The sequence below is a fragment of the Galeopterus variegatus genome, unplaced genomic scaffold (genome assembly GCF_000696425.1).
Source record: "Galeopterus variegatus unplaced genomic scaffold, G_variegatus-3.0.2 Scaffold8, whole genome shotgun sequence".
In the NCBI taxonomy this organism is placed as follows: Eukaryota; Metazoa; Chordata; class Mammalia; order Dermoptera; family Cynocephalidae; genus Galeopterus; species Galeopterus variegatus.
Window position 1 is genome coordinate 319,119 of NW_007726119.1, and position 25,679 is coordinate 344,797.

The 25,679-nt window shown below is 37.8% G+C and overlaps 1 protein-coding gene across 1 annotated transcript in view; it reads left to right on the plus strand.

Moving 5' to 3' along the window:
- Positions 1-25,679, plus strand: part of ITGBL1 (integrin, beta-like 1 (with EGF-like repeat domains)) — a 240,745-nt gene that overhangs the window by 92,656 nt on the left and 122,410 nt on the right. Inside the window, exons 3-5 of the mRNA XM_008581734.1 lie at positions 12,080-12,226; positions 19,884-20,006; positions 23,995-24,135. Coding sequence (XP_008579956.1) covers positions 12,080-12,226; positions 19,884-20,006; positions 23,995-24,135 — 411 coding nt within the window. The remainder of the gene's footprint in view (positions 1-12,079; positions 12,227-19,883; positions 20,007-23,994; positions 24,136-25,679) is intronic.

Consider the following 25,679-nt stretch of genomic DNA (forward strand, 5'->3'; position numbering starts at 1 on the left):
ACACACACACACACACACACACACACACACACACACACACACACACACACACACACCACACACACACCACACACACCACACACACACACACCACACACACACACACACACACACCACACACACACACACCACACACACACACACACCACACACACACACCACACACACACACACCACACACACACACACCACACACACACACACCACACACACACACACCACACACACACACACCACACACACACACACCACACACACACACACCACACACACACACACCACACACACACACACCACACACACACACACCACACACACACACACCACACACACACACACCACACACACACACACCACACACACACACACCACACACACACACACCACACACACACACACCACACACACACACACCACACACACACACACCACACACACACACACCACACACACACACACCACACACACACACACCACACACACACACACCACACACACACACACCACACACACACACACACACACACACACACACACACACCAGGGAGGAAATCCTGGGCAGGGATTGGTAAGTTTTGAGCTGATCATTATCTTCTTCTTTGGAGAAATTGCTACTGCCGTTGCCATGCTCTTTTTTCAGTCTCCAATTGCCTTGGCATTAAATGGTTTTAAAATCACTGAGTGCATGGGCTACTGTAGCAACCACTCCTTTCCTTTTTGATCACCTAAATGCACACCTAGGTGGGGCTTGCCTTCCTTTTACCAGTATGCATGATTTGTGTAGAAGCTCTGTTTGTTGAATGAGCTGTGTCCAGGTTTTACTCCACAAGAAACAAGGTGGGGGTATCAGAGCAGAGTGACAGAGTATTATATCCTAAAAAGTCTTGCTTGCCCTATGGCTTTATTTATAATTTATTTATTTATTGTTTTGTATACTGATCTAGGTTTTTAAAAAGTTTTTTAAAAGAGAATAAAAAATGACTATTCATTTTAAATTTTTTTCTCTTGTCTATGAATCGCTTTTTAAATTTTTGTGGAATGCTTCATGAATTATTAACAAGTTTTTAAGAATGAGCTCCATTTAATCTGCATGCCAACTGCTGATATATATTTTTCTGATGGGTGAAGTAGAATTGTAGAAAAGTCATGCCTTAAAGTCTTTTTACTGGCTTGCAAGAGAATGATTTCACTTTTTAAAGTCAAGTTAACCAAACTGTCAACAACTTTTATTAACGATGCACATCATAGCAGCTTACAACAGAAGTCCCCTAGGGAGTTAGAGTTAATGGAAAAGTCATTGCAGTTAGAGAATTTATGATAAAGTTAATTCAAAATATAAATGTTTGTTAATTTTTAAACTGAGAAGGAAAGAAAAAATAAATTGTTGCCATCTGCTCCTTTTTAGATGGGTGAGGAGAAAATAATATTCCAAAGAACTGATTGATCATAACATTGGTAGATGATAAGGTAATTATAGATAATCTTTGATTTAGCCATTACACAGATTTATTTAAGGGACAATAAAAATGTTTTCTCTGTCTACTAAAAGTCTATTTCTCAGGCATACTTTGCAAGCTTTCTATGGAGGAGCCTTTACATAGCCCACTGTGATTTAGTGATGCAACAAGGTTAAGAGGAGAAGCTGGCATTGTTTTCAGACAAAGAAAGTGGTCTTGTTTTCTAGAAAACAAGGTTTGGGGGGTGGAGGGATCATAAGTACAATGATTAGAATGATAAGACATATAGTGTCATTTGGCCTGATTCTTAGTGATTGCCTAAGCGGTGTGTTTCATAGTGTGGGGGATTTCTACTGCGTTTTTTTTTTTTTTTCTTTTTCTACTAACTTTAGATACAAGTTAACAAAGAGAAATATATACTTTGGTTCAGAGGTTTTTGCTTTCTACTGTAATCTTCAGGATGGTCCTGGCTATACTGGGCACAACATTCAGATTTAATTATTTTCCCCAAGATGCAGGTAAACGTCAGTGATCATTTATGGAGGTATCTCTTAAGCACATGAGTACAGTGCGTTGAGTATGTCAGTGTGTGGCAACTGCTTTTTAAAACCCTAAGGTCAGAAATGCAGAATGATTTACCTCCATTTCCCTGTAGTTCCTTTAAACTGCACCTTGAACTCCTGTATTAGTTTGCTAGGGCTGCCGTATCAATATACCAAAAACTGGATGGTTTAAACTACAGAATATTTTTTGTCTCATAGATCTTGAGACTAGAAGTCTGAGATCCAGATGTTGGCACAGGTGATACCTTCTGAGGGGTATGAGAAGAGGATCTACTCTGTGCCCCTCTCCTGAGCTTTGGAGGTTTGCTGCAATCTGTGGCATGCCTTGGATGCGGACATATCATCCTAATTGCTGGATTCTTCTTTGCATGGCGTTCTCCCTGTGTGCATGTCTCTGTGCCCAGATTTCTCTTTTTTATAAGGACAGCAGTCATATTGGATTAAGGGCCCACCCCACTCCAGTATGATCTCATTTTAACTAATTACATCTGCAATGACCCTGTTTCCAAGTAAGGTCACATTCTGAGATACTAAAGGTTAGGACTTCAACGTATGAATTTGGAGAGACCCAATTCAACCCATAATCGCTCCCATTTCATCATTTCGTTACACTCTGGGTATATTCAGTCAATTTGGGGTTTCACCTACAGTCAAGACAGTCAGGGCAATGGAAACACAGAGTCTCTGAGAATAAACTGCTCCCAGCTCTCAGTGCTTGGTTGCTGCCTCCTCCTTCTTGCCCATCTCCAGGGTCCCCAGCTGCTGTCTCATACTACAACATCTGCATGTCCCATTAGGTCAGTGGTCGGTGGTCCATGTGGGTCCATCTACTTATTCTAACCACAAGTCCTTTTCAGGTAGCAACCTTCTCTCTCAAAAAATTATGATTGCTCTCCGGTGCCATGCTGGGTCTGCATGACACTTGGTGGCCTGTGTCAGGCACTTGTGGCCTTAACAGCCACTTCTATTCTGTTGAAACTGTTCCAACCTCATCCAGAGATTTACGAATCTTCTCCAGGGACTTGAGGTGGGATGTCCAACCCTATCTCTCTGTGTCTACACTCCACCCCCGCTGGGGTGGGGCAGGGGCCAGGGCCCTTCCCTGGAGGCCCTCACAACTCATAACTCTTCTGTGTACCTCTCAGAGTAGCTTGGCAATTTGTATTTTTGTTACTTTTCTAAAGGCAACTGATGCAAAGGTCTGGGATGGATGTGGGGGAATATTAGGAACTTAAAAACAACAATACACATACAACACACACACGTATTCATGCATTGAAGTTTATGTGTAGTTGTTAGCACATTGGTTAGCACTTTAAAGCCTTTAAGTTGTTATCCAGCTGTTGTTGGTTATTTAATCTGTTAGTAGGTTTGCCTGTTAGTTTTGTGGATTGTGGCCCTTGGAGGAAAATTTCATATCTTTGTAACCCAGATACATTATTAGTATTTGATCAGGGATTTTTCTGTGCTATATGAGAGAGGGAGAAACATGACTCATAATTTGTGCTTAATATCCCTTTTTTTTTATACTGCAAAAGTACTTTTTCAGTTAAGTTTTTTTTTGTGTGATTATCAGGACAGTTGTGTTAGGGCGAACTGCTCTCCGAATACTTTCAGCATAGATGGTAATAGCTAACATTTTATTGACAGGCAGTGTTCTGAGTGCTTTGTGGTATTAACTCGTTTCATCTCCATGACAACCCTATGAGATAAGAGCTATTAATATCCCCATTTTACAGATGAAGACCCAGAGAAAATGAGAGGTGTTATGGGTTGAATTGTGTCACCCCCCCCGCCAAAAAAAGATATGTTGAAGTCTTAACTTCCAGTACCTGAGACTGTGACCTTATTTGGAAGAAGGGTAATTGCAGATGTAATTCATTAAGATGAGGTCATACTGGGGAAGAGTGCACCCTTAAGCAATATGACTGGTGTCTTTATAAGAAGAGGAGAAGAGACACAGACACACAGATGAAGGGAGAAGGACATGTGACGATAGATGGGGCGAGGCAGCTGCAAGCCACGGAGCACCGAGGCTCGCCGGCCACAGCCAGAAGCTCAGAAGAGGCAGGGGAGGTTCTGCTTGGAGTCTCAAGAGCCTGTGGCTGTGCTGACACCTTGATTTTGGACTTCTGGCCTCTAGAACTGTGAGACAGTACATTTCTGTGGTCTGGGGTTACCCAGTTTGGGGTACTTTGTTGTGGCAATCCTTAGGAAACTAATACAAGAAGTTAAATATTTGTCCAAGGTTACCAGCCAGCAAGTCATGGAAGCAGGATTTGAACCCAGGCAATCTGTCCTTGGAGGCCATGCTCCGAAGCTCTGCATCCTACTGCCTCAGGGAGGAGACAGAGGGGTGCCATGTGACATGCAGGTCCTCACTGGGAGCGTGGAATAGGGGCTTATACAGAGCTTGCTCCATAGACAACCAGTGGAGCTTAAGATGAAGAAGGCAACAGTGTTGGATGGAGAATATTTTTAATATTCCTCAAGCATGCATGTATAAAAAGTTCTGAAAAAGTGTCAACATTGGGAGGGATCCTTAATACCGTCTCATCACCCAGTGTTTGCTCTTTTGGTGACCAAATTAAAAGACAAAGTTTAGAGTCTTGCTAAGTCTCATATATGCGCGCACGTGCGTGTGTGTGTGTGATATGTATTCAGACACACACACAAACATCTGCATTTAACCACATTCCTTGGCACGTGTACTTATCTGTAGTGAGGAGAGAGACGAGTGATTGTAGAACTTCATCTTTTTTTCAGTAAAACTGAAGAGATTTCACTAATCTCAAGTCTCCTATTCTGGTTACAACATTCCGAGATTCTTAGATTCCAGACTGATTAAGTTTACATCCACTGACTAAAAAATATTATTGGTGGATTTAGATTTCTAAGGCATGAGTGGCCTCTGTCATTTGGTGTGTCTGATACTAACAGACACTATTGAATAAGATGTCCCAACAGAGGACAAAAGACCAAGGAGGAATCTAAAGGAAGTGAGGATGTTTTTATTGCAAAAGAAGGTGAAAGGATCTCTGTAAATACTTCTGATAAATAGAATCTTAGAGTTGGAAGCTAGAAGGGGGCAAAGAGAACTAAGTACTTCTGTCATTTAATCCATTAGTCTTCTCTCTTTCTCTTCTCAAGACACCCGAAATATATAGCACACGGTTTTTATTATACTGGATTCTCAGGTAGGGAAGGGGCCATGAACTTCTTGGGGTTTATGTGGATGTAACAGGGCAGGGGAGGACAATTCTAACAATACGCATTTAAAGAGACATAGCCTACATCTCCTGAGAAATACTGAGCTCATACATGTTTTTAACTTACCAGACTGAAAAAAAAAAGTCCGAAAAAAGTAAAAGATTAACTAATGTGCTGAAGGTCACAAAGCTAGCTGTGGCAGAATCTATATACTAACGGCTAGGTTTCCTGAATCCCCAAATTAGTGCTTTTGTGTGTGTGTGTGTGTGTGTGTGTGTGTCTTGCATGAATTTGGTACATCAGTATACGTTTGACTTTAGGGAATTTACTACCTAAGATTCAGCCAAACTTTTATATCTTGTTTTACTGGAATTTAAATCTCAGGTTACTAAAATTCTATTTTTTTTTTTTTTTTGCTGACCAGTAAGGGGATCGCAACCCTCGGCATGGTGTGGTCCGCACAGCCAGTGAGTGCACCAGCCATCCCTATATAGGATCCGAACCCACAGCCTCGGCGCTACCAGCACCACACTCTCCTGAGTGAGCCACGGGGCCAGCCCCTAAAATTCTAATTTTAATGCCCCCAATTTTAGCAGTATTAATCCAAATAATCCAAACCCACTTTAAAAATAAGCATATCAATATAATCTATTATGTTTTCATAGGTGTTTTAAGTCATACATAGAATTTCAACTGTTTCATGTTTTTTTTTTAAGTAACCAGCAAGATTTGATAAAAATTAATTGATATCTACCACCACCCTGTTTTATTATGTCAAGTGCCCAGTTTGAAGAAGCTACTTTGATTTGGCATGAGAAAAAGAAAATAATCGAAGCTATAGGATGGGATTTTCAAGGTGAACAGAATCTTGGGGTTATTCAGGCCAATCTTTTAATTTTGGAAATGAGCACAGTAAAGTCTAGAGAAATTAGGTGACTAGATTCCTGAATTCTTTTATCTACCAAATTATAGCATTATTTAATTTTAATAGTAAAGCCTGATAATTTTACTGTTAGAGTTCTTTCACCACGGATTATGAAAATCCAATTCTGGATATGTTGAGTTCCAAAAGTAAACAGCAAAACCAAAATCAGTGCTGTCAAGCCATCAACCTATAGCTTTTAATAGCACAGTCCCTCCTGGAGCAAACTGGCCCTCTCAAGTTCATTGTATTCCAGAAGTAAACAGATAATGTTGGCTGTAATGGGCAAAACGTAAGTTTTGAGCTCACAGTTTATGTGACGTTGAGCAAGATACTTAGGTTCTGGTCTTTAGCCCTCTCATTTGTAAGATAGGCAAACAAAATCTATTTCACTGGCTCATTATCAAAATTAAACAGACTAACCTGCATAAAGTACTTATCACAGTACCCAGAAGCCAAAATAGGACTCAATGGAGGAATTCATGTATTTGAACAAAAGCAAATGGCTTTTAGCTGTCAGGGCCAGCTAAGTGTTCAGATTAATTTCTCTTTCCGCACTGTTCTTTTCCATTTTTCTGATAAGATCACATGGCTGTTTAATGTCTAGGTAGGACCAGAACTCAGGTAGTTTAATTTCTAGGAAAAGAACCCTTCTACAAAGAATTCCTCTATTGTTCGTGTCAAAATGTTCTCAGGAATAAAGAGCAAAAATATCTAAGAGGTCATCTTTTGTTGGCTTGAGAAGCATGCCAGGGACTGATGCTCCTGTCTTGAAAATGGTCAAGTTTCTATCTCAAACCATGAAATAACTACAATATTAGATAAGGGATCCTTTTACAATCTTTTTTTGGAATTCTAGATGTGGTATAATTAATTCTTTCTTTTCTTATTGTGTGAGAAGGCACACAATAAGAATCTATGATTTTGAGAATCTATAGTTTCTCAAAAATATTAGGATAAAAATTGAATGTGTCTATTATTAAGTGAACATGTTTGAATCCACTGGAAAATAGGACACAGTGCAGGTCTTGGGAATTCACATATTTGAACAAAAGCTAATGGGTTTTAGCTGGCAGGGCCAACTAAGTGTTCAAATTAAAATGTCTATTTCAAGGTTATGAAGAGGTTCTAGCAGTGGTACACCTAGCTTATTTGACACCCAGAGAAAATCATTTTTTAAAATCCATCCTCTATATAATAAAATTGTTGTCAGCAATAATTATAAAAAGATAATTAGTAATCAAAATTTTCTTGATTTGTTCTTTAGTTTTAAAACAAGTAACAATGTAAACAGAAGAATACATTTCAATTTTTAAAGATATTATCAAAATTCAATTAAATGCTTTATGCATGAAAAAAATCTGTACTTAGCCCCAAAATTACACATTACAGTACTCAGCATACTGTTTTAAAATTTAAAACAATTAAACATTCCAAGTAGTTATTAAGAGTGACAGAAAAATTAAAATAACTCAAGTTATCATTCTTCATATTTACAATCTCTGATCTATCATTGTTTATTTCCAATGTACTGTTTAATTGCAGGGCTGTGTGGAATCACAGGTGTTGGGGATGTGACCACTAATTATTCTGTACCTTCGATGAATTTATTCTCAAGGGAATGTAAGATTCTTGTTTCCACTTAGGTGTGTATAGAGACAAAAAGTGTTGCTCCAACCCTTACATTGAAGAAAAGTGGGACAAACTACAAATTTCCACATGTTCTTGAGTTCTTCTGAGATCTGAAGTAATAGGAAAAGCAACTGGCCCAAAATCTGAGAATAGACAGGCTGATAAAGGGAGAGATCAGAAATGAGCACTGACTTAATTGAGTAGGCACAACCAGACACTGAGAAGAATAGTATTGGTGGGAAAACTGGTAGATACCAAGTGTGCGCTGTTGAATAAGTGTACAGCCTGGATGCTGCAAAGCCGTGACAGAGTAAATTTCTGTTGTTTTAAGCCATCAGGTTTGTGGTAGTTTTTTATGACAGGCCCAGGAAACTAATACATAACGGATAAATTATTTTGAAAAGTGAGGTGTTTTTTGAAGCCATATTGTTGACACTGTGGTGAAGATTACCTGGCCACAATAACATAGTGACCTAATTCCTCAGGTCCGCCAAAGCTCTTACTAACCTTGGAAATATAGTAAAAATGGTCGGAAAACTATATTCTTTTTTTTAATTACACATTTATTTTCAAATATGGTTACACAGACTATTAGTTAATAATTCTTGACAGTGAAAACTCAATTCCTATTCTATTAGCTTTCCTAAATGAAGGAAGTGAATCAAGGAGTCCTTTACTGGACATAAACTTTATTTTTATTTTTATTTCTTCATTTTTTTCATTTTGTAACACTTTTTTTCAGGGTTTTTTATTATATTATTTTAATTTATCAATATACAATATAGTTGATTTTCATGTACCTTTACCAATTCAAAGCCACTTTGACATACCATCTCACTTCAGTTAGGATGGCCAATATCCAAAAGACTGAGAATGACAAATGCTGGCGAGGATGCAGAGAAAAAGGAACTCTCATACACTGTTGGAGGGACTGCAAAATGGTGCAGCCTTTATGGAAAATGATATGGAGGTTCCTCAAACAGTTACAGATAGATCTACCATATGGCCCAACTCTTCCACTGCTGGGAATATCCCCAGAGGAATGGAAAACATCATGCTGACGGGATACCTATACTCCCATGTTTACTGCAGCACCATTTACAATAGCCAAGAGTTGGAACCAGCCCAAATGTCCATCATCAGATGAGTGGATAGGAAAATATCTGCACAGTGGAATATTACTCTGCTATAAAAAAAATGGAATACTACCATTTGCAACAGAATGGATGGACTTAGAGAAAATTATATCAAGTGAAATAAGCCAGGCAAAGAAAGAGAAATACTGCATGTTCTTCTCACTTATTTGTGGTAGCTAATAAAAATAAATATGAAAATGGACATAAACTTTAGAAAGCACATGAAGGGTGGAAGACCCTGCCCCACATTAGCTTTAAAGGGTGCTGAAGGAAAAGCTGAAAACACATCAGTTGACACAGTGCTGCTGTAAGCCTGTGCCTGAGATGCTAATACAGGTTATGGAAAAGGGGGTCCCTAGCCAACAAAATTGTACATTCTGAGCTAAATGAAGTTAAATAGCTTTTTCATGACAGGATTGAGGGGCTTTGGTGTGCAACATATATTACCTGTAAGAAGAATATAGTAAGACTCTTTCCTGTGTTTATTTCCCCCTAGAATCTTTTATGGAGGGAGTTTCATGAAACAAAGCCTCCATGGACTCAGTTTGGAGAATAAGCACCTTAGAATATTGCTTCTACTGAGGCTTCATTGGGTTAGTAGGGATGGATGGGTCTTTTCCTATCCTATACCCTAAAATGTAAAAATTCTATACTTTTTTTTTATTCTTCCCCTATTTAAAAATTTATTTTTAATTGACATGTGCTGATTGTATATGTTTATGGGGTACAAAGTTATATTTCAATACATGTATTGTGTGTGTTGATCAAACCAGGGTAATTAGCATATTTGTCATCACAAAAAATGCATATTTCTTTGTAATGACAGCATTTGAGTGCCTCTCTTCTAGCCATCTGAGAACATGCAATAAGTCATTGTTCATTGTAGATGCCTAGCACTACTGTAGACCACTAGAACTTACTTTTTCCATCTAGCTATAATTTTGTATCCATTAACCATTCCCCTTCCCCTTTCCCCCTCCCCCTTCCCAGCCTCGAGTAACCACAATTCTACTCTCTACTTCTATAAACTCAATTTTTTTTCAGCTCCCATATATGAGGACAAACATGTGGTATTTATCTTTCTGTGCTTATTTTGCTTAACATTTGGTCTTCCAAGCTCATCTATGCTGCCGCAAATGACAGGATTGCATCCTTTTTCATGGCTGAGTAGCATTCAGTTGTGTATATATACCACATATTCTTTATCCATTCATCTGTCCATGTACATCTAGGTTGATTCCATATCTTGGATATTGTGAGTAGTGCTGCAGTAAACATGGGGGTGCAGACATCTCTTCAGTACGGTAATTTCCTTCCCTTTGGATAAATACTCAGCAGTGAGATTGCTGGATCATATGGAAGTTCTATTTTTAGTGTTTAAAGAAACACCTCTCCCCTTTTTAAAAATCCGTTATCTTTGACCCTCAAACCTTACCCATCTCTCCTGTGTATACCTCAGGTTAGGACCTAAGATATCTTATCTGATATAAAAGAAACATCGAGTAGTCTTTTATTATTGATTCAGCACATCATTACTACCATAATTCTTTATCTTTTAAATTATTTCTATTTTCTTGTCTGCTGTTATGAAGCCTTTTTATTGGGATAAAGTATAAGAAAGAGCTGACGTTCAGCTTACAAAAGTGGCAATTTCATGTAGTTCAACCTAATACACTAATATTATGAAAAGAGTCAATAGTTTCCAAGATACTTAATTTACCAAAAGATGCTTACTTAGCCACTTCAAGAATTTGGCTTAATACTTTTATAAATAGACTGGACAGTTGACAGGAGAGATCACTTATGCTTGTAAATGATATCAACTTGGCCAAGATTGACAATACCATGTAGGGCAAGACAGGAATGCAAAATGATACAATCAATTTGATGGAATGATGTGCACTTAATAAAGTGAATTTCAATTAGGGTACTTGCAGGGTTTTGTTTGTAAAACAGAATAATTAGTTTGACAAATGCAACAGAGATAAAAACATTTGCATGAACTGGACCACATGAAGAGGAGTTTTAAAGTCACAGCCAATCACAGATTCAGGCTCTGCCGAACATGCCCAGATGGACAGCCTCAGTCATTCATTCTGTATGACCATCTGGACCTCATCCTGTGGACTTTGGCTGCCACATTGAATGACTCTTGACACCAGATCAGTGATTCCATTCCATGTGGTCTATGAATTTCAGAAATTGACCTAGTATTCTTATCTTGAATAATATAAGAATATCTTTTCTAAAACCCATTCAAACTCCATTCAACTTTCAAGGCTTATTAAAGGTCAAAGAAGTCCAGAAAGTCTCCCCTCCTATTTCTGTAGGTCATAGACTGTATTACTCAACTTAATACAAGCTGACGAACACTTCTGGCTGGCAACAACATCAACTTCTCTGTATTTCAGCCTTGACTTTGAAGTCTGTAAGTTCTTTGAGGACAAGGGCCAAGTATTGTATGTGTTTTGAACTTCTGTCAGACTAATGTGCAGTCTATAGAAACATTAGTAGGCTTCATCAAGCAGGACTTAATGAAATTAACAATCACAACAGTAAGAGCAGCATTGCCTTAAAGCAAAATGATGATCAAGAGCATTGAAGTTTGAGAAATTTTTGTGGAGGTAGATGAATATGAAGCAATATACTTATTTTTATGTCAGTTGTATCCCAAGGTGGTATTTAATACATCCATAAAATTCTATTACATGTTCAATTCAAATAAATATAAAGCCAATGTTTTGTTTAGTGGAGTAAGATTCCTTACTCTGGGTTTGTGGTTTTATGTGTTATAAAATTCAATTAAGTAGAAATAATTTCTACTGGGCTTTTGTCTCTTAAATGCCGAGGTGCTGGGTGAAATTTTTTTATTGCTGAATATTTTGACCATGTGATTTACTAAAATTCTGGTGTATTATCCTAATGTTACTATGAATTAATTCAATGTTTTCACTATCATTTATCAAAGTTGATTATTGAAATAAAATTACCGTGTTTCATTTCACTGTATAATAGCATTACCCCTCATATGTGATATCCATGTGTTTCTATTTATTATAGATTAGTTCTGAACCAACATCACCCTTAAGAGTTTTAGTTACAGAGATGGTTTCCTTTGGAAAAAGATTTGCGTCTAATTGGATGTTTTTACATCCTCAGGCCATGGGCAGTGCGACTGTGGCAAGTGCAAATGTGACGAGGGATGGTCTGGGGATGCTTGCCAGTACCCAACTAACTGCGACCTGACAAAGAAAAAAAGTAACCAAATGTGCAAGAATTCTCAAGATATCATCTGCTCAAATGCAGGTAAGTATTATGGCCTATAACATTCTTAAGTGAAATCATCAAATTTTGTATTTAGTGGAAATATGTAGGTGTGAAGAAATGTCGAGCCTCTGAGTGAGAATGCTTTTGAGTATATTTTTTAAAAGTAAAATTCAAATAAATCAATAGAAAAAAATGTCATCTTGCTGAGACTGGCAAGTTTGAAACTCTCCAGCTGTTCCAAATGCCTCCTTCGAGTAGGATATTCACTGGAAACAAAACTGTATGTGAATTGTGAGCCATGATTTTGAATGTTGGATTAAATTTTTAAAAAATAATTTATATAAATTGACAACTATTTTCTGTTACAGATAAGGATGCATACCTTAGCATCAAATAGAAACAAATCTTTGTAATTTGATAGAGGTTTCAGATGTACTGGATATGAAGCTCCCTGAAGGATATAGTGACAGCAAGAGTTTTTCTTTGACAAAAATATTTTTGTATTTCATAGAAGTCATTTAAAAATATTTATTATGAAATGACAGAGAAGCTGTTAAATTTGATGAGCAAAATCACATAAAACAAAGCAGTTGCAGTTGAAGTTTCAATGGTATTTAGCCAGTTAGTTACTATAATTAAATACTCTTTTAACATCTGAGCTTGTGGAGGCTTAAAGTGAGTTTTTCCATGGTCGAACATGAGAATCCCAAGGGGAAAGTAATAAAATGTCAATGCTCCTGTCCTGAGGAGGTTCTGAGTCAGTGGCTTTTGGGTGTGGCCTGTACTTCAGCTTTTAAAGCTGTCTGGGTAATTCTAATGTAGATTCAGGGGTCCAAGCCACTGTTCTATGTACATGTTAAAGGTGAGGGTTCAGCTGCACTGATGAATATCTCCCATGCTAAAACTCACGTTATTGGTAAGGCCCTTCTGCAATCAGAGCTAGGACTTATTCAGTTTGATTGCAACAAATTGCTTGGTGTAGATTAAGCTCAGTAAGGATGTATTGCTAATAGGAATCAGTGCCATACTCAAAGCAAGGTCTGAGCGAAGCAGTCAGACCATGACAGATGGTCTCAGCAGTCAGGTCACTCTCTGTATTCAAGATATTTTCCTCACTCCTCTCCAGCACTTCAGTCTTTTCTTTCCTCTCAGTGAGATTTCTCTACCTTCAACTTATAACACTCAACCCTACACACACACACACACACACACACACACACACACACACACACACACCCCACACCCATCCACCCCATGGCCTCTTTCATCTTGAAAAAAATTCATTCTTTTCAAACTTCTTTTAGTAACAGGACTTGAATTCTGTTTTGGACTTGAATTATCTGTTTTCAAATTTATATATTTAGTGTTCATTTGAAAATCAAATCCAGGTTTTTTGTTTTTTCAATAATACATTATAACCAAATCAAGTTTAGTCTAGAAATCCAAAGATGTATCAACACAAAGAAATCTAAACACATACTTCACCACATTAACATATCTTAAAGGAGAAAATATACAGAATTGCTTCAATAGATAATAAAACATATTTGGTAAAATATAAAACACATTTCTAAGATATCTGTACCTCTACTTTTTTTGGGAGGGGGGTTGGTGGTTAAAAACAAACATTGATCCAATACTTTTATGTAATTTACCATCCATAGTCCTGTTTTGTCAATTGACCCAATAATGTCCTTTATAGCAGATTTTCCCTCCTGACAGGATCCAGTCTAAGGATGATGTTATGTTTAGTTGTCATCTATCTTTAGCCTTTATTGATCTGGATCATTTCCATAGACCTAGGCTTTATAGCACTGACAATTTTGAAGAAAATTGTCATGTTTTTTTCTAATAAAATGTTACTCATTTTGAATTTGTCCGATGCCTCCTCATAATTAGATTCATTTTATACTTTCTTAGGTGAAATATTAAATAGATGATTTTTCATTTTCAAGGTGCTTCATCTGGAAGCATGTGATGTCCATCTGCTCTCATTGAAGTCAGTTTTGATCAACTGATCAAGTATTCTCTGATGTCTCAACTCTGTTATTACTGATTTACCCTTTTCACAAATGAGCAGCCTGTGGGCAAACAATTTTAAACCATACAAATATCCCATTTTTAGTTACAATTACCCTAGATTTATCATCCGTTCCTAGCTCTCACCTGATCCAGTGTTTTCAATGATGATAGAAAAATGACGATTTCTAAACTCCAAGATTCCCTCCACATTTACCAAGTGGCATTCAAGGTTCTTCTACAAATGAGAGTCCTCTCTCACTGATCAATTATTTGATATTTTATTTACTTAGTGATTTATTATCAGTCTGGAATCATAATTCCTATTGTTTCAATGGTTTATTATTCATTTCTGTACTTATTTATTCTGGTGCACAAATTATACGAGATTCGGTGTTGGAGCCCCTTCAGGCTAGCTTTTGTGTCCTTGTAACAAGCCTTCATTGTTTTCTTTGTTTTTAGCAATTTTGTTTTTTACTTTTTGGCATAACAAAATATTCCAAGGTCATATTGTACCTGCCTTTCCACAGCTTTGGTATCAGCCATTTCTACAAAAAGCTCTGGTTCTTTTTAGTGAAGGATGGTATTAGAATAAAAATTGTGAGCACTGGGCATGCTTATTTCCACTGTGGTATCTTTGCTTCTTGGCCCTTTCTGAAAACAGGCTGGTGTCACAAAAGTAAAGTGAGACACAACTTATGACTTGGGAAGTTCCAAACCTGACGTGGTCAAGGAACTCCACTGAGGGAATGCAAGAAGGAGGCTTTTATAGGACGAACATGAAAGTTGAGCAAATGAAAATATTTGATTGATTACAGTTGTCAAATGGCCAGATTCGGTCTATCCCATTGGAAAGTCTCTATTATCTGTTTGTTGGTTGCTGCTGATTGGTTGCCCTTAAATTCTGTTTTTCTTTAAAGCATTTATAAGAAAAAGCTCAAGGTAAGTTTTACTTATCTTTTCAAATCAAACAAGGTTAAGGTCACTCATGAGACCTAACTGGCATTGTCCACTCAGGGATTCTTCAGACCTGGTCCCCGTTCCAATTTACTTTAACGCTAGTAAATATATGCATGTATATACACAAGCACATGAATATCCATAGACATACTTGCACACATATAGGCATATACATATACATATGTGTATGTATTTAGAAATCATGAATTTATACCACTGCAACTAATTCCGATCCATTCCCATGGGGTTATTTCTTGTTTTTCTCATTCTGTATTCACGTGTCCCATTTCCACAGTAAGAACCCTGGCTCCCAACACTGCCAACATGTTTATTCCTTTGCTCAGTCCTATACTACAACTACAGTTATTTTTAGAATTGCTTCATACACACCACTGTACGAAACCAATCTACCAAAAAAGATCAGGACTCTTTTGCGATCCACCCCTCCCCCGCCCTCACTCCACCCAGTCATGCCCAAGATTAGGTATGTGGTCAAATGCTGTTTATGAGTTACTTGGATTCCTTTTATTTACTTTCCCTTTAGGGTGGTTATGGTACTCATCTGAAGTACACTTGAGCTTATTTATTTCAGATTGCTGTCAGTTTTAGGTCTTTTTTTGTTCCTTCCCACTTCATTAATATAATTATATTTTATAATATGTAGAACACAATATACTTTCAAAAGTCAAAAACTATGCAAAAAAGCATACTCAGAGAATCATTGCTTTTTTCATTAAATTTTCCACTCTGCTTTCCCTCAACCTTATAGGTAACCAACTTTGCTGCTTCCTGCTTTATCTGTATATGTTTCTTTTCATAAATATAAATAAAGATATGTTTTGTATGCGTTATTTTTTTCTGTACGAAAGGTAGCACACACACTCTATACCAGTTTGTAGAAATTTTTGTCATTCTATTTTCAAAAGCATAGAACTGAATTCTGTGGCATAGTTGATTCAATCAATCTCCTATGTTTGGGCATTTAAACAGTTCCCAATATTTTGAAATTGCAAATTATAATGCATGGAACGATCTGGTGCATGTGTATTTTCATATTTTTGGAGGTGTATCTTTAGGGTAAATTACCCTAAAGAAGTGAGACTTCTGGGGCCAAAGGTAAATTTATACTCAGTGTTTCATTTAATCTTTTCTTTCTCCCTTGCTCTCATCTCACTTTTTAAGCTTTTCATGTCTGCTTTTGCAATCTCATTCTCACCTGTCTTTCTTTTAATATCTACTTCCACCAGCCTACTTCAGGACACTCCCCCCAAATCTCATTAGCCTGTGGGTTTTCTCTACTAATTATTCCCTTTCATACCACAATGTGGTTTTTCTGGAAGCAGCTTGGACCAGAAGGGGAAGAGGAGGGAAACAGAGTAGGACATACCACTGAAGGGCAGGATGAGATGGAATTCCAGAAGCTGACTCTGTAGGGGACCCAGAAAGGCGAGGCTTCAGCACCATTGCACAGGCTTGTAGGCTGGCGTTCAAGTCTGGTAAGAGAGTCAGCTCTATTAGGCAGTATGAAAAACCAGAGGTAAAACAATCTAGCATAAACAGAAGACCAGTCCTGGGGACTAAGTTAACTGGCAACCAAGGAAGAAAAGCAGCACGACACAGCGGGAACTCAGGAGTCTGGCACCTTTGCCAGGGCTTCCGTATGCCATGCCTTGGAGGCTCAGTTGTGAATTCTGCTTGATGGGTGAGACAGGAAGTCTCTGGGCTGCTGTAAACTTCCCACATCAGCCAGGAATGGTTCGGATGTGTGGATAAGAGCGAGCCTGCGTGTGGGGGACGTCAGGGAGGAGTGGTAGAATTCAGAGGCAGAGGCTGCTGTTTCCCATCTTTCCTGAAAAAGAAACTTCTGCATACACAGCCCTAACCAAGCTACTCCCCGCTCCCAAGCCACGAAAGGCTCCTGGTTCCAACAGATAAAATTTAAACTGTTTAACCGATATTCTTAATTCTCTACTATCTGCTTTCAATTATTCTTTTTCTCCAAACACCAGCCAGACTCTTCACTGTTCATTAATTTTCCATCCTTATTCCTCCTCCTCTTTCCTCAACATCAGAAATCTCTATTTTCTCTGCACTTGTTGAAATTCTATCCATATATCAGATGCCAGCTCAAGAATTTACTCCTTAAGTGTGCCTTTCCTCCTGCGCAGAGCCAGACTGAGGCTTCTAAGTTTTATATAGCATTTGCCACAAATGCCTTTGTGTCATTTGTGTTCTGGTTATATATATATATATTTAAAATATATTCAGTATGTATATGGATATATATTATACATACACATGTGCAAGGGTACTTCAAAAAGTTCATGGAAAAATAGAATTAAAAGATAATACAAATCTTCCAATGAATGTTTTAAAGTCTTTGTGTGTGTGTGTGTGTGTGTGTGTGTGTGTGTGTGTGTGTATACACTACAGTACAGCACTCAAATATATATTTCCTTTTTCTTGGTCTATGATTTACTTAATTTTTGTTATCTTATTATCTCCTAAGGAACCTAATACTTTGTCAATAACATAACAAGAATGTGTAATTACTGGATATATGGTGGTTGAGAGACAAAGTGAATAAATATGTAAAAAAAGGGCGATAATTAGAAAAAAAATAGATGAAGCAATACCATGAATTAAAACATTAGATTTCAGATAACTTTTATAAATTAATTAATTTTCCAGGAAGAAAAAGATAAGAAAATGAATTTTAATAAAAGTTATCTGGGTAGCAGAATCATGTAGAGGATATGAAAGCAAGGATATTTTCAGGGTCCGTAAATATAAGATGAGTGTGGGGAAAATATTTGGGAACATGACTAATATACTTAGCATCTTAATAGGAGAAGAGAAAGAATCCAAAACTTTCTGAAAGCCTGTTATGTACTAGACACAGCAGTGTTTTTAGGAAGATCACCAGGTGATATGCTTATCACTTGGTCCTCACAGCAGTTCTATGAAGTAGAGACTTTTTGTAGATGTGGAATCTGAGAATTAGATATGAAGTAACAACCTCAAAAATGCATAGCTAGTGAGGATCAAAACGTACATTCAGTTACAGGTCTGCCTTAGTCCAGAGTCCATGCTTTCTCCTGTATACCACATACACAATTGCCAGTATCCCGTAGTTTATGCCAAACATCGGTGTCATCTTTCGTTCCTCCCCGTCCTTCACCCCTCACCCAGTCGCTCACCCAGTGCCATTTATTCTTTCTCCTGAAAATATCTGCAGATGTATTTGCTTCTTTCTAAATCTGTTGCCATTATCTGTCCAGCCTCTATCTTCTTTCCCACTGACAAATTTAGCTGCCCCAACTCATTTCCTCCTGTCCATTTTTGCCTCATTTCAGTTCATTCTCCACAGGACAATCAGAGTGATCTGGTGAAAGTGCCACCCGATCACATGACTCCCTGGCCGAGAACACTTCTGTGGCTTATTATTCCCAGATTAAAGTTGGAAATCTTTACCAGGATGTGTAAGACTTCCATAAACTGCACTTTAGTTGCCTTCTTCATTTCGTGTTATTTTCCACATTATTTTGTATACTCCAGCCCTGTTTGATGTTTTTCCCTCTTACACCCTCTTTTACCCCAGAGCCTTTGCTACCGTCTCTTGCTGGGAGTGGGCCTCTCCACTGTCTCACTTCTCTCAGTTATTTTTTTAATGTGGCTTTCAGTTCTTGGCTACTTCTCGGGGACTCTGTCTTTGACCTTTGGGTCTCAGTTAAATCCCCTTGCCATGTGCTTTTGCCACACTTTGCACTTCTCTGTTTATTTTATCACATTGATTTTTACTCACATAAAACACTGAAAGGAGGTTTATGTCTGAATCGATCCCCAGTTGGATTCCCAGAGTCTAGGGTGGTGTTTAGTGAGTGATAATGTCTCAATTGACATATGTTGATTGCTGAGATCAATTAAAAATTTAAAAAATATAAATTAAAAAGGAAATTCCTCAAGTGGACATTCTACCTCTCAATATCATTTGAATGCAATATTGCTGTCAGTGAAATCACTCTTGTGTGATGTAGGCAAATCCTCAGACTTGGATGAGTATGCGGCTTATGGTAGACCAGATGACCCCAGTGCCTCTGTGTCACTCTGAGCTCCCTCAAAGTTCTGGTGAGCTCCCAGGAACCTATGCCTAAGGAAAACCACTTTGGTCCCATCATTGTGAGAGCACATGTATCAGTTAATGCGGAGGATGTGAAATTATTAGGAGCATATAGGTTTTTCATTTATGCATTTGATAATGAATTATTTCCACAAATATTTATTACATAAATAGTATGTTCAAACATTGTGCAAAGCATTGAATACATACTGGTTAGGAAGATAAGCAAGGTTACTTCTCTCACAAAGCTTAAAGTTTTCTGCTTTGGTTTACTTCAGATCCAGGTGTAATCAGAAGATATTCATTCATGCATTGATTGGAGGGACATGTATAAAGTAGCTCTGTACTTCGGGAGGTCAAATTTATATTCATTGAACTATGAGAGGTCAATATTAATAGCTGTGTGATCTAAAATATAATTGCTGTGCTATGATAATCTCAAGACAGAATAGCTCTATCTCATCATACTCACAGAAATACTTAATTGGAATGTTATATTGATTTGAATTGTTTACTCTCTTGAAAGAGACAGGATAAAAATGCATTAATTTGAATTTATGTACATGTAACAATCTTTTCTTTGTTTTAATGGTTTAGGGACATGTCACTGTGGCAGGTGTAAGTGTGATAATTCAGATGGAAATGGACTCGTTTATGGTAAATTTTGTGAGTGTGATGATGGAGAATGCATAGATGATGAAACAGAAGAAGTATGTGGAGGTATGTACATTAACTCTGTAGAAATTAATATTAGTTCCTGGTTTTCACCTACTTTATTGTACCTTTAGCTCTATAAATTTCTGCTGTAGGTGTACTAATTCAATTTTAACCTATGTTTAGTTGGAGAACACTTCACATAAGGAGACTTAGACTAAGGTATTTAGAGTAGACCAGTACTTTTAAAATTCAAAATGGGATTGTCCCCAAAGGTGAGCCATGTCATTATGGCAGCAGGCCAGCTGCATGGCTCTGAAGTGGGTGTATGGGATGTCATCTTTCCTGCTCACCTGAGCCACTCTTATTTTGTCTCCTTTCTTCTAATCTCTTATCTGTATGTTTTAATTTCATTCTCTTTCCCTTTCTAAACCATAATCCTTTAAATAGTCTCATGTTTTATTGGGGACATGAAAGGCCAGTAGGATTGTGAGCCTGGAGTTTACATCCCCTGGCTCCACCCACACGCACACTTAGGTAACATTTGTCATGACCTTTTCTGTGTACCGCCATTGCTCAGTCAATGTTTCTTTTGTTACTGTCAGTTCTTGCATGTTTGCTAGTTCCCAGTGCTGCAATAAGTGCTTTACGTTCATTATGTTAAGTTTGGCAGTGCCACTCTAAGGTAGGAATTATTTTTATTCACAAAGGCAGAGGTGGAAACTGGGCCTTGGGTAAATTAGATAACTTACCCAGGGTCATTTCACCCTCTATGGTAGAATTTTGACCCATGTCTGCCTGACGCCAGACTGTGATCCTGACCTGCACGCCTGTGCCCAGAGTTTCCATTTGCAACCTTGACTGGTGCAGGAAAAGGAGAGAGCAGTGATAATCACTTCAGTTTAGGTAAATTCTTCTCTGCTGTTATTAAACTTACATTTCACTGATCTCTGCAGGAGTCTTATCCTGCATGAGGAAAGGGTAGTTTCAGAAAAGTATTTTCTCTGGAAGGATTGGGGCAAATGGAACCAAGAAGAACCAGGGTACCCTGAGAAAGTGTCACTAGCATATGACAAGCTTGTCCCTCTGTTTACATTTCTGTAGATTCGATTCCTGTGGTCATCCAGATACTCTTCTTTTAGGCCTGCTTGGTGCTTTCTTTCTGGTCTCTTGGCTGTACAACGCACCAAGATAAAACAACCCCCAAAATCTTCAGTTCACTTTTCCAAGCCAGTGACCTAAGCTAGGTACTGCTCAGACAACTTTCCTAAGGGGCTCAGTCCAAAATAATTAGAACAATTTGACAAATCTACACAAATACTATGTATTTGTCCTCTTGGTGTTTCATTTCCAATTATTACAGATATAAATAGTACAGTATGAAAGGACCATACTTTGGGGCCAGTGTGTTCTGATATACACTACCAAAGCACAATCTATTTGCGAGTATAAATATAGAAATTTAACTTGAAACTACACAACAGAAAATGTTTAACTCTCAGCCTTTCTGCTTGCTATTTCCATTTGTTTGAGGCTTAAGCAATTTTATGGCACAAAGTCTCTGGCCACGGACACCAGCACTCCAGTAAACACTCACTGGGGGTGACACTGCCTAAGATTGTTGAGCTTTCCATGTGTCATTCACATGAAACTAATCTGTTGGGAAACGATTCCATAGTTCGTCAGTGAGGCAATACAAAAAGAGATTGTCTTGCTCTATCAGTTTACAAAAATCAAAGAATTATGTTTATTGTCTATAATATGTATTGTCCTGAAGCTTACATCTCAATTATCCAGATGTGTCTTGTTAAAATATTTTCAATTGAGTCGTGGATATCTGTTTAATTTCCCATAACTGCATACAGATGTGGCTTTATGTAATTTTTGTTTCTTATTCACCCCAATCTCAATGATTTTATAGTAAAACCCTAACTCAATACTAGATTTTATAAATATACAAAGAATTTTGGTGTGAGGAATGTAGATTTATGGTTATTTGTTAATATCATGGTAATCCTTACATATATAGCACCTTATGTATAAATTTCCTGAAATTACAGAGAAAATAAATTCTATAGTCTAAGTGACCGAGTCTTATGAAACCTGACTCATAGGAAAAGCAGTGACTGTACAGTCCTCCTTTTCCCCTATGTAATCCTTTAGTTCCTGAGGCATGTGAGGCACTGGAATGTGGTTTTTGTTCTGCGTACATGTAGAGATCTTTCAAAGTTAATAAATAAAATATATAGATGATATATTTTGTTACTGATAAGAGAAGCTGATCATCTTTGCATTCGCTTTAGTGAACAAATTTAAATTAAAATGTGTAGTAGAAATGGTCATTGTCTATTAGGTTACAAGGAGGTTTTCTATAAATAAAATGTATAGATGATATATTTTGTTACTGATAAGATAACTTGATTATCTTTGCATTTTCTTTAGTGAATAAACTTCAAATTAAAATGTGTAATAGAGATGGTCATTGTCTATTAGGTTAAAAGGAGGTTTTGTATGGATACCAATCATAGTTCACTTATTCAGAAAACACAGCATCGTGTACTTGGGTCCCTGTCTTTCCTCTGTCTCAGTGCAGGACTCTCTCTTCCTTCTCTCTGTCTCTGTAATGTATGTCTGCTTGATGGGAGTCTCATCCGCTGGACATGAAGAGCATAGGAGACCAGAATATTCTTTTTTTTTTTTTTTTGTCTTTTTGTCTTTTTCCGTGTCCGGCAACGGATCGCAACCCTCAGTGTTGCCCCCGTACCGGACCGGGGACCGGCAACGGGATCGCAACCCTCGGTGTTGCTCCCGCACCTCGCTCAGCCAGTGAGCGGGAGCCGGTCGGTATGTGGGATCCGAACCCTCGGACGGGAGCGCCACCGTGCTTCCCAAGCGGCGCACTATCCAGTGCGCCACCGGGCCGGCCCGAGACCAGAATATTCTATTGTATTTCCCACTTATACGAGTTTCGTAGGCCCTACTAATAATGCTCTTGCCATTGGCCAGAGATGCTATAGTGTTAGAATGAAAGATATGCTCTGAAGAGAATGACAAATAGCCTCATAATCAGTTTTCCATGGGCCTTCCAGGATCATGGCTATAGAAGAGGGATCGAAGAACAAAGAGTCTAGCCGTAGAGTGATAAGACAAGCTCCTGTAGAACACGGAAGGAATAGACTGAAAAACATGCCAAGAACAAGGACATACATTTATGCTTAGGTGACATGAGCACAAAGAAGAGAAGGCATAAGAAGTGAATTTGGGAGTAACTTTAATCTTTTGGGAATTTGTAGAAGTGTTGCTAGCATGGATGGGGATGCAATGATGTGACAGTTCATTACAGGTGGCTTAAAGGAAACACAAATGCACAGGGAACAGGTCATAGAGAGGTGTGAGCTGAAAGGGTGGCATCTGGATGCAGAATGATGGGTGCCCTTGCCTATGATTTTGAATTTGATTGTGAGACCAAGAGTCCACTGTTCTATTGGTCTAAACCAGCAATAAATATTGACTTAGCTGAAAACCTCATTTCTGCATGGTGGAGCACAACAGCTTGTGGGACACAGTTGAATGAAAAGATGAAATATTTCCCCTGGTTTAAAAAATGGTTTGGCCATTAATAATGTGTATCTAAGTGAATGCACCATGGATTTCTCAATAGTTGATTTCCAATGAAATATTTTAACAACCATTTCAAGAAATGCCCTCAGAGCGAATGCTTACATGCATTTGAGTGTGATGTGTGCATTTGAGATAGCAAAGTAATACACTTTCACAGTCTTTCATGTCATTTCTTTTAAAATACCTTTATTTTAATCAGCTTTCTGTCTAGGCCAACTGAAAGGACACTGTGGTTTGTTTTATTTGTATGATTATACAGGTATAGTGCAATTATAATGTTTTTGGGAGAAACGATATAATTTGATTAAGCAAGGGAAGTGGAACTTTTATATTATTTCGAAAGGCAAAAATAATCACAGAGAGGTAGAAAGTTATTTCTGCTTTTAAAAGTTGCTTTTTTTTTCTCACTGTATAAAATTCATTTTGGGTAAAGGCCATGGGAAGTGTTACTGTGGAAACTGTTACTGCGAGGCTGGTTGGCATGGAGATAAATGTGAATTCCAGTGCGACATCACCCCCTGGGAAAGCAAGCGGAGATGCACATCTCCAGATGGCAAGATCTGCAGCAACAGAGGTGTGTCATTCATACACATTACTCCATAAATGGGAGGAAAACAAAGCCTATAACTGTTAACAATTTCTCTGTATTTCCTTTTTAGTTGGGAGGAAGTCATCTTTTATATCATTTACTTTTATGTAAATCAACATGTATTTACCAACAGTCTTCTCTTTCTTGTTCTTATTGAGTAGGAAACAGAAAGATAAGAAAGTTGCTGTCATTCTTTAAGCTTCACTGAACAAACAGTTAACATAAGGACTGTAATTTCCTTGGCGGCCATCCAGAAATAGCACAGTACAGCTAAAAGGCAATTCTTGTGGATACCTCTGTTAAATGTCTCTTGACTAACACAACCATCTACAGCATGAGCATCTAATTATCCAGAGAGAATTCAGATAACCCTCTTGCCTTAATTATGAGTAAATTGAAGGCTTGGTTAAAATGCAGAATTGATCTAGACTAATTTAACTTCTATATGCAATAATAAAAACGTGATATTGAACACAATAAATATTGAAAGAAATATCCATTTGAAATTTAGACTGACCTTAAACAGGAATTTTAAAAATATATGAATATTGCTAAAACATTTAAAATTATTTAACTACCTATTAATATAAAATTAAATAGCTTAAATACTTTTTAAAAAATCCTTGAAAATGCTTTTTATTTTTCCCATTATCTGCTGTACTGGTAGATAAAAGAGAGCCATTCTGGACTTTTCATTGCCTACCTGATGACATAAATAAATGGCCATATTTTATTCTATAGAAGTATAAAAATCTAGATGGTTGTAAAATTGTTATTTTTTTGTTTCTTTAAATTAGTGATGAATTTTAATACATAATTCTCACATGGAAAGCCTTAATACACAACCTTTTAAAAAGTGACACAGAAGATTAAAATGTGCCACAGTTTTGTACATATAGAAGGGTAAGCAAAAGGCCTGAACTTGGAAAAAAAAAATCATAAAGTCCTCTCTATGCAAACTAGGTCTTACTATATGTATCATACGAATTCACTTTATGTTTTCTTTCAATATGTAAGGACGTATTGTCTAAAGTTTTTCTTTTCTTCAATAGGGTTCGTGATTACCCTTTGTTATTATATGAAGCTTTAACTGTTAGTATATGAGGCTTTTAACTGTGTAATTGTGGAAAACAGCCATTTAGATGTTGAAAAGAGAGGACGGAAGTCAAGTTGGTTGGGCAGTGGATGAGGTTCAGGTTTTGCTGCAGGTTATGTGGGCTCCGAGAGACAGACGTCCTTCAGAATCACACGCTATGCCACTGCCCAAGGCCGTGCCTGTGTCCCTTCCCTGTGCTTGGAGCGCTCAAGGCTGAATGGGAAGCAGCTTGCCTCAGTGAGGCTCGCGGCTCCTCGTGAGATTCAGAGAGACAGGCAGGAAGGTAGGAGTGGACACCGGGATGAGTCCTTTGTACTTCAGGAGGCATCACCTGTGTCTACCTTGGAACAATTTCCCTTTTTTGGCTTCCCTAGGGAGAAGGGAGACACTGGTCTCTGCACATATGTACTCCGTCTCCCTTCTCGCCCATCTT